Source organism: Paracoccidioides brasiliensis, assembly GCF_000150735.1.
Source record: "Paracoccidioides brasiliensis Pb18 unplaced genomic scaffold supercont2.12, whole genome shotgun sequence".
Lineage (NCBI taxonomy): Eukaryota > Fungi > Ascomycota > Eurotiomycetes > Onygenales > Ajellomycetaceae > Paracoccidioides > Paracoccidioides brasiliensis.
The window spans coordinates 399979-410721 of NW_011371369.1; the positions used below are offsets into that span (position 1 = coordinate 399979).

Sequence of the window (10743 nt, forward strand, 5' to 3'; positions counted from 1 at the left end):
TGTAAACTAGTAAAAGATTTTGTGTATTGATAGCGTGAATTGCTCTTTGTTTTGTCTTTTAATATAAGCATCTTTGATTGAGCAGAGATTGACTTCCTGGAAAGTCATACGAGGTGTACTTATGAGATTGTTGGAAAGCCGCAAGGCCTAGAAAAGTTATATGATGCTATCATTGAGGTGTATGACGATAGGACAGCTCTAATTGATACTAAATAGAATTAATGATTGCTCTTGTTCATCAACTCCACTTCTTAGACAGCTTACTAAATCGCTAAATGATCACTACAAGGATGAAATATAGGCCCCAGCAAATATTCTATGTCTCATGAAGGAGTGGGAATAAGTTTGAACACTAAAATATCTGGAGGTTGGCCGCAGTCCAAAGATATTGTTGGTTTCCAGAAGCTTTTCAATGCACATTATGGAGAAGTTGCCGCCACGATAGTTGAACCGACAATTATCCCATCAGTGCCACAAAGGGGCACACAAGTGGTTTGAAGGTGTTTAAGAAAAGGGCGTGTGAAATTAATACCGCCAATCCGTCCTTCTCAACGCGTGGCATTGAAGCGCCTGCCATGCAGTCAGATAATCAGACAAAGTCCGTGTTGATGTCTCGTACTCTCCCCTCATAACAGATCGAGACACCGCTTCCCGATTGCTGTGAAAAACTCGCCCTATATATCCTTGGTGCTTGGTCAGGGTTGACATTCCGCATATAGAATAATTCCAACGGTGATGATAGTTCTTGGCTTAAATCAGCTGTGTTGATGCACACGCTGCTGTTTCTGTCTTCTTGGTTGCTTTACCATCTGCTCTGTTGAATGAGTATTGAGTGTCAAAACTTACTTCAGAGACATCTCATCAAGCCTGAATCCTTTGCAGGAGATCTGACACCGCATCTCATAAACATTCTTGGTAATGTGTATGCACTCCATAATAATAATAATAATAATAATAATAATAATAATAATAATAATAATAATAATAATAATAAATCTACGTGATGGTGAGTTTTAATAAAGCTTTATTATTCTATTTGTAAGTTAATTATTTCACTCACCCAGCTTATTGTCAATATATCATCATTTAGTTGTATAGTGAACTGTGAACCATAACTGGTTCTTTACATACTTTACTGTACGATGCGCTAGAGCAAAATAGGAATGGTTGGGCATATGTTGATTATGTCATCAGATGGTTGCCCCAGCAACCTCAGTTGACCGGCATCTCTTCTAGATCAAAATTGACGACTTTTAAAAGATCAAAACAACGACGACGACATTGAGCTCGGATGACACAAATGGAGGAATCAGCGTGTCCTATACACGCTTTAGAGGTGTCTGTCAAACAGGCTGTCAAGTCGGCAACTACATGTTCCCCCGAAACTACCGCGTTGCTCAGACGACTTCTCTGCTTGAGCTCGACGGCAAGCACGCAGCATCGAGATGAACAGCCCATTGACGTTAAATCAACTAGGCGGCCGAAGAGCTCGAAGAATCGGAAGACTCCTAAGCCAGTACAACCAAAATTCTCTGCCGAATCCTTCAGATCTCAAACACAGTTCGGAGCAGAGAATGGACGGCTGTTGCAGAAAAGGAAGCTTGTCTTAGCTACCGAAGTATTCAATTCTGCGTCAAAAGCACTCTCCGATTTTATAAAATCCTCTACGGACTGTCAAAATTCCAGAGACTCCTTGAAAATTACCATTGCCACCCCCCAAAAGAGCCTGACTCTAAGACGACCATTACAATCAGTCTCCCCAAATTCAACCATTTCCTCCCCGGCCAAGACGGAACCTACGGGTGCAGCTACCTCGAAAAAGGATATCCAAGGCTGTGGGGTTGTGGAAGTTGCAAATTGTGCTCGGGTGGCGTTGTCATATCTTTGTGACTTGAGGTCGTCTCCAGAAGAAGGGATACCACCACTCAATACCCAACTTGAGCAAGGGTACTGCGTCTTAATTGGGAAGCTGCTTGCTGTTGGTTTACATGAAGCTGCAATAAATGAACTCAGAAAGCTGAAGAGGAGGATACAGGGATATCTAACAAGTGAACCACTACATGAGAAATCTCAGGATGAAAAAAAGCCCTCCCGCGCCAGACAACGCGACGAACCAGTCAAGGAAATTCTAGCTAACCTTATCCAAGTAGACAAGGTGCCTTCCAACGATCTACTTTTAAACCTGGTTATTTTCTTTCAGGCTCAAGCCCTCAAAGTCATTGCAACCGACAAAAAGCCATCCACTGTGAATAAGCTATGCGACTTACTTCTACTATCGAATCCAACAAGCCCTGCAAGCATCATCGTTACGGCATTGAATAGAGGTGTTTTGTCCACCGAAAAAGCTGCTCAGCAGTTACAATCGCTCTCGTACGCTGTGCTTTCCCTTGCTTCACCTACCCCAAACGCTGAAAATGATAAATCTTCACTTGCAAAACCTCGCGTTAAGTACACAACTGCTGTGAATCTCCAAATTCTGTCGCTTGAAATACGTTGTATGTGGTGGAAAGTTTGTGGACACAAGGGCAATATGGAAAAGGAGTTATGGCACCCGTTGGCTCGTTACCTCATGACATTTGCCAGACGATGCTCGACCATCACAAAGAGCGATTTTGAGATAGTGAAGCAGGCTTTCCTGCGGCTGGAATCCACCGTGACGACCAATGGATATGTCTTTGTGCCACCTGCTGGCCAATTTGGCTCCGTGTCAACTGTTATGAAAGTGCTTGGTCAATTGGCTCAGAGTGCTGATTGCAAAGTTGATGCGCTGGAATTTTTCGAAAACTGCATTTCGTCTCTCACGGTTGACCAGCCTCTGCTCCTTGCTATCTGCAACTGCAAAATTGCTCTCCTGCGACTGGAGACTATGCGGACTCGAAAGATTGCTCGCGCATATAAAACTGCGTCTGCCGTATCGGAAGCATTGAAGGGTTTAGCAGCTCCCTTGAAGGGAAACCAGTCCGATCTCGAGGAGTTGGTTATCGAGTCTGCCAAACTTAAGAAGGCGGCAATGGGTTTTCTGAATACACTTGGCGAGGCGGCAATGGACGCAAGTGACGGAGAGTTAGAATACGGACCGCTAGGTCTATATATCATTGATTATCTCAACAGCTTTGTCAGGTTCCTGGCTCGCTATCTTGGGCAGACATCACTTACGCAAGTAGAAGCCGATACTACGACCAATTGCCTGCTTCAAGAGCGACTTTTAAAATGCAAGAACATTGTACTCTCAGCAGTCGATTCGGCCGTCGCGGTTGGGAAAATATCGGTTGTCGCAAAGCGACCCTCTTGGCCCGATGTCCAACCTCTTTTGTCGAATTGCTTCACTCTCCTTAAATCACTTCATTCGGCCGAGAGTATTGAAAACCAAATAAATATATCAGATTCGACATCAGCTAGCTTCGTTAAGCTTTCAAATATCTACTGGTCCCGCTACGTCAAACAAAAAGAGCTTGGGGCATTTCCTTCCGATCTCATTCCTTTGTTAGAGCGGTCAACGAGCCTTCTACGAACATGCCCTCCAGAAAATTCAGCTGGATTCCCGGCTACCAAATGGGAACGATTAGCTTGTTTGTACTCCGACATTTCTCAGACCCAAAAATCTAGAGAAGCCTATCGGTCCGCTATCCAGGCGCATATCAACGGCGGTGCTTTGAAATGTATAGCCCAGTCTGCTGCGACGAAACCTCTATCATCGATGCTCAGAGATTCATCATTTCCTTTAGGCCGTGTGTTGTCGAATTATGCTCGATTTTGTTGGAAACGCGCGTATCATCCTCGCGAAGCCGTCTTTGATGACGTGAATCTGGAACCCGAAGAAAGAGGGCTCTTACTCGAATGCCAAGCCATGGCTTTGCTAGAAATACCTTCCTCTAGCGAATCAGATGGTAAAATGTCGCCTTTATCATTCATAGTTTCGGCTTTGTTGGACCTATATCCACTAAACTCTTATCCAATACGCCGGTTGAGGGTCATCCTTCAAACTATTCGCCTTTCACTCCATGATCCAAACCACGTTGGACCCGAACTCTTTGAAAACATTATAGCAGAAACGAATACTTTTTTGTCTGATAAATTTGATCTCGGGAATGATTCTGGTCTCCTCCAATACAAAGAATACATGCTGACCTCCCTTCGGTTCACCCTGGGATTATTGCAAGGAGGTTTACCTACGGAAAGCCTACAGAAAATTGCTTACTCTTGGGCTTCAATTGCACAAAGTTGCCAAACATGGGAGTCCATACTCGCAAAGATAGATGATCCGGAAGCATTCATCTCACAATTGAAAGTGCTTGTTAATTATTTTGAGGTGCTTGGGCTATGGAAACTTAGGATATCTGCACTTTCAACGCTTCGACATGTTTTGGAGGTTCATGAAACAAAGGATTTTCCCGAGTTACTATTGTGTTTATCTCAGCTGGGCCTTCAATATAGTCGCCTTGGATACCTTGAAAGGGCAGGGTCTATATTTCACACTGGGGGTGGTCTCCTCCAGAGCAATGATATCTTACCTCTGGTGTTGATTTCTTGGAATATTGGGCTGGCTGAATATCTTACTGATATAGGTCAATTTGATAGAGCGTGAGTTTATGTATCTTTAAATACCCTATTTCTCTATTTCACCTTCTTTTGTCTGCTGACTGGACTAGTATCGAAACATTGAATAGCACCAAGGCAACATTTGAGCAAAACTGCAACCATGTCTTAAAGTCCAACTTTCAAGTCAGGCTGACATGGGAAAGATTGGTAGCGGAAGCTGCTTATGCAAACTCTCGAATATATTTCGAACTTGGATCAGTTAAACGTGCTATGTTTTTTGCTAAATCTGCTGTTAAATTAAACAACAGGATTTGGGCAAAATTAGACAAGATTTCTGATATGAAGCGGCAGAAATTATCTTCTGATGCTTCTGACTCAGACGTCGATGTCCTCTCGAGTACTTTCGAAGCTACCAGTCTAGTATCAGAATACCGCTGCAAAGAAGATAACATCTACCGCGAAGGCTCTTTGTATTGGCCGCATTTCACGTCACATTATATTGGACTTGTCAATCTATCCAGACTTTCTGCACACAATGGTCTTTTCCAGGACTGTGTCTACTTTGGAGAGCAGGCGCTAAAAATCTGCCAGGCAATCGGTGCCACTTCCTCAACATCGTTTATTCAGGCCGAACTGGGAATTTCCTGGCTTCGCGGCGGGCACGTTCTAAAAGGTCAAGAGCTATTGGACATCGCGTCAGGCGCAGCTAGCAAGGAGGGCCAGCGTCTGGAAACTGTCTCATTTCATATGGCGTTTTCCTTGCTCCATCGACTTCAGGGAAACCTAGAGGAAAGAAGCAAGTCCCTTGACGTAGCTCATCGAACTTTGTTGGAGATTTCGCGACATGACACGACTGAACCAACAGATGATTCAATTCCAGACCTTGGTATTGAGTCCAAAATGAGCCAGCTACAGATCGATACCAAATCCCGGAGCCGAAACCCGCCAGCGACCCGACAAACAAGGGCGAGACGCTTAAAAACTTCCGAAAACCCATCTCCCAACTCGAAAAACCTAAGCTTAGTGGCGAAGGCACCACTTCCATCGTTTTCGCAACTCGAAGTTGATTTGCTTCACCAGCAAGTTGTGGATTTATTGTCGAGTCATGATTTTGCAAAGGCCTCTGCTCTTCTGGAACAAGCCGACCAACTGCCCAAATCTAAAACTCGTGAGACGACTTATCTGATTTCCAGGGCTCAGTATTTGCTTTCTAATTGGATTCAAAAGCTCACTTCTCACTCTATCTACTGTGTTCTACCAGAGTCAACAGTTTCGCTTCCCTCGGTATATTTGGCGAACAAGGCCACAGATGAAAAATCCACTTCCATAAAGTCTCGAAGCACCCAAAAGCTACCACTAACGGCACGAACAAGGGCAACTACATCAACTACGAAAGGAAATACTCGGGCTGGTGCCAAAGAGTTTGCTGATATGCTAACTGCAGCAAGACAATTACTCCCCGTTATATCATCTTCAGTTCCGATTTACGGATCAACCACCCACAACCATATTGTGTCGTATATTTCAAGTCAATTATGCATGGTATCGCATGCAACATGCTCAAAACTGGAAGATTTCTCGAACCCGCTCCAAGCAGCAGTAACTATTGGTATGTATTACAACTACCATACTCCATTTCGGATGATCTTAAACTAATGATGTATAGAAAACGGGCGAAACCTAGCTTTTTATAGGGAACAATCTTGTATTGCAATTGACAAAGAGTTGTGCGGCCCAGTTGAACCTTTGAAATGGCCAACTGCGCCCAGCAATTGCGCGAAATCTGAAAAACTCGAGTGCATCGAGTTTATGCAAGACTATGTCGATATCTTACCCGATACCTGGAATGTTCTCTCTTTAACTCTGAGCAACGACCGTAATGAGTTCATTATATCCAAATTACGGTCCGGAAAGCCTCCTTTTCTGCTCCGTCTTCCATTAAAGCGAGGTACATCAGAGCACATGGATGAGGAGGAATTTAACTTTGCGGAGGGAAAAAGGGAGCTTCTCGAAATCATTCAACTAGCCAACAAGAGTGCCCACGATGCCAAGGCCCGTGTCGATAAAAATTCGAAGAAGGAATGGTGGGCAGCGCGAAAATCGTTAGATAATCGCCTTAAAACCCTTCTCAATAACATGGAAGCTGTTTGGTTTGGTGGTTTCCGTGGCATATTCTCGCAATGTCCCCGCAACGAATCTCTCCTCTTCCGGTTCATTGACTCGTTTGAGAAAATTCTCGACAAACATCTTCCATCGCGACGACATCGCGGAAAGGATCGTGTTCTTAAAACAAATTTTCACTGGGATGTTATGGAATTGTTTGTCAACATTGGAAATATTGATGAGGGTCCAGACCCGGATGATCTGGTTATGGACCTTTTGTATTTCGTTGTCGATATACTCCAGTTTCAAGGGGAAAGGAATGCGTATGATGAAATCGATTTCGATATGATGGTTATTGAGACTCTCAGTGCGATACGCGTCTACAAAGAAGCAGAGAAAAGAGAGCGGAGATCCAAACAGACATACCGCACAATTCTCATTCTCGGCAAAGAGCTTCACTCGTTTCCATGGGAATCTCTCGAATGTTTGCGCGGATCCTCAGTGTCCCGAATGCCATCCTTACACCACCTAAAAGAGACTGTGTTGAAACTCCGAGCCAACAATGACCTTGGAGAAGCATTTGACGGATTTCACATTGACCGTAACCATGGCTCATATATCCTTAACCCTGGAGGGGACTTGAAATCGACGCAAGCGGCCTTTGAAGGCTCATTGCTAAGCTTAAATGGGTGGAGAGGTATCGTCAACAGAGAACCAAGCGAGGATGAATTTAAGCAATGCCTGGAAAGCAAAGACTTACTACTCTACTTCGGCCATGGAAGCGGAGCGCAATATATCCGAAGCAGGACGATTAAGCGATTGGATCGATGTGCTGTCACTTTCCTCATGGGCTGCAGCAGTGGTACCTTGACTGAAGCGGGAGAATTCGAGCCGTATGGGACACCGATCAATTATATGCATGCTGGGGCACCTGCTCTTGTCGCCACACTCTGGGATGTCACCGATAAGGACATTGACCGTTTCGCGCAATCCACATTTGAGCATTGGGGTCTGATGAACAAAGCACCAGTCGAGACCACTCCATCGGGCAGATCCAAAGGATCAAAGGCTACCAACGCACTGCAACAGCTACAAGGAGGTGACCCCGTAGGGCTTGATACCGCTGTTGCTAAGTCTCGAAGCGCGTGTATATTGAAATATCTGAATGGCGCAGCACCTGTGGTATATGGAGTTCCGGTGTTTTTGAAGCAATAGGGGGTTACCGATTCTGTGTTCTAGGTTCTTTTCTTTTTTACCCTGTTGATATGCCCTATTTATTTACCTACGGCAATTTATTATACAAGCTTATTGATAGACCCTTCTGCAAGTTGGATATGGCGTTGGAGCAGAAGCGAAAGATTCATCATATTAAATACATATATTAAGTTTTAGGCGTTAATTTTCATTGTTCAGTTAGCTACGTTAATATTGAATTGTACAGATGTACATCAGGTGTTTTATTCTTCCCAGTATTCTTCTTCTGCTTACTTGCTTGTTCATGCTGCTGTTTTGGTTCCTGGATGGTCATATCCAATGGTGAGGGGAAGCCAGCAAAGATGGGGGGATAGATATATTTTGGAGACGTTCCCACCTCTTCCCCTCATAACGTCCTAACTTTTCGGATAAAGTCTATACGTCTTGTTTCCCAGCATCCATTCAATCTGAAATGCCAACTTATCTCCGTACCTCATCCGTCAACGCCAACCACGCAACATGTCTATCACAACCAAAGCGACCATCGCCTCCTTTGGCGGGAAGCTTCTGAAGCTCACTCACAATGCCACCACGACCAATTGTGAAATGGCATTCAACCTCTATCTGCCCCCGCAGGCTTTAAAAAATCCAACGCATAAAGTGCCCGTCCTCATATACCTTTCCGGCCTCACCTGTACGGCAGACAATTGCTCTGAGAAGGGCTTCTTCCAACACGGTGCTAGTAAGAAGGGGATTGCGATTCTCTACCCCGATACGAGTCCCAGTACGTTTCGATATCTCCAACGCTTTCTCCCATGTAGCCCATGTTCGTGTTCTGTTTAATAGATTCGGGGCCCAAATACATTCATGTTCTGGTTAATTTAACTGTAATATTCTTATTCCAATCAACGTACAGGAGGCCTAAACATTGAGGGCGAGAATGATTCATGGGACTTTGGTACCGGGGCCGGCTTCTACGTTGACGCCACGAAGGCTCCATTCGATAAGGGTTATAACATGTATAGCTACGTCACAGAAGAGCTGCCGAAGACGGTATTTGCTGCATTCGAGCAATTAGATTCGACGCGAGTTGGCATTATGGGCCATAGCATGGGAGGACATGGTGCTTTGACGTTGGTGGGTTGTCATCTCTCTCCCAGTCACCCCTAGAAACCCCGGATCAGATCCTATATTTCTTGTATATCAATATCTGGGATCATTTTCCAGTGGCAGAGGAATGAAACAAAAGTTGAAAATCTCCCCCTTTCTAACATTACTTCTTCCCAGTTCCTGAAAAATCCCGGCAAATACAAGTCTGTCTCCGCATTCGCTCCCATCTCCAACCCCATCAACTGTCCCTGGGGTCAGAAGGCGTTCAAGGGATATCTAGGCGATGATATGCAGAAGTGGAAGGAATACGATGCCACAGAACTCGTCAAGAAGTGGAAAGGCCCGCTTAATGCCCTAATTGATGTTGTATGTCACTTTATCAGCAAATCGTATTCCATCTCCTCACTCTTTTGACCATCCCTCTTTCGAATCCATACCAAATTTGAACCAAATCGATCCTTCGGGGAATTTTCGTTCATATACTAACCAACCGAACTACTCCTAGGGCACTGGTGACGATTTTTATAAACAGGGGCAACTCCTTCCCGAGAACTTTGCTAAAGCGGCCAAGAAGGCTGGCGTTGAGGGAGTAAATATCCGGTATCAGGAAGACTATGACCATAGCTATTACACCATAGCGACGTTCTCGGATGATCATGTCGAGCATGCGGCTAAATATCTATTTGCATAGGACGTATATTATTTATTTAGTGCGTCTATCCGGTAGCTAATTTGTTAGGTTGTCATTATTTGTGGCTTATACATTTATATTTTGCGCCTGATTGACCAGCCAGCCAAAATATGCTGACTTTGGTAGAAGTGATAAAAGTTCGCCATTACGGAAATTATAATCGCTGAGCTGAAGTTAGCTAACTAGTCATATAAGCAGATATCTTGGAAAAAATGCCCACGGGCTTTTAGGTCTAGCTATTACGCATAACCTCAAGTGGAGTCGGCAGACATTCAAAGTATAATATACTCTTAGCAAATCATACCTGAAGACAAATCTATATATATATTTTTATATTCATTTCACATCACATCTCATAATCAACTAAAGACTCTTTACCTATAGCGACAATTACCAAGAAGCCTAACTCTTTATTGAACATTGTCCAATCCTGTTATAACGCTCTGCTTCAGCCTTCACATGCACCACCCAAATCTCAACAGGATGAAAGGCTTCAGATCCTCTGTCCCGATTTCCGTTTCATAATTATGAGTCCGTCCACCCCTCGCCCGTCGATGACACAATAAATTCCTCAATCATCCATATCTCTCCATTGTCACTCTCCAAGATACATCTCATCTCCAACACACTGGCTAATGTAACGTCGGCTCAAACTGCACCGCACAATCCACAGCGCGCAACATGAAACGAATAAAAGAGCGAACGCGAACGCAATTGCAAAGCGGAAAAAAAGAGAGGTATCTTTTTTTTTCCCCCTCGTTTAATTGTCTCATAACATAACAAAGGATCAGAAAAGGAAAGGAAAGAATATGACTGACAAGTTGGCGCTTCTCTTCAAAGGAAAAAGAAAAAGAAATAAAAAAGAACACATTACGTTAGAACAACGCCTAGCATGCACATGCATTTGTAACCGTGTCTCGAGAAATGAAAGCGGAAAAACCAACAGAGTAGAAGTAAATTGTCAATTCAAGTGAAGTTGAAGAGTAGGGGTGGTGATAAAAATATGACGTAGCAGAAGATGACAAGGGTAAAATGATCAAAGATACGATTTTCGTTTCGTGGTTTTTGTACTTTGAAAATATTTTTTTCCACTTGCGTTGGTCTTT

General features: G+C 43.9%; 2 protein-coding genes across 2 annotated transcripts; both read left to right on the top strand.

The window, feature by feature from the left end:
• Positions 1-1300: 1300 nt before the first annotated feature.
• Positions 1301-7857, top strand: PADG_07698 (separase; the record flags this gene model as incomplete). Its single annotated transcript, XM_010764808.1, has 3 exons — positions 1301-4581; positions 4650-6148; positions 6206-7857. 3 exons carry the CDS (start codon positions 1301-1303, stop codon positions 7855-7857), a joined length of 6432 nt encoding a protein of 2143 aa, XP_010763110.1.
• Positions 7858-8355: 498 nt separating this feature from the next.
• On the top strand, positions 8356-9637 carry PADG_07699 (S-formylglutathione hydrolase; the record flags this gene model as incomplete). The annotated part of the gene is made up of 4 exons (XM_010764809.1): positions 8356-8620; positions 8753-8973; positions 9124-9312; positions 9452-9637. The coding sequence occupies 4 exons, from the start codon at positions 8356-8358 to the stop codon at positions 9635-9637; spliced, it is 861 nt and encodes a 286-aa protein (XP_010763111.1).
• Between the last annotated feature and the right edge of the window lie 1106 nt (positions 9638-10743).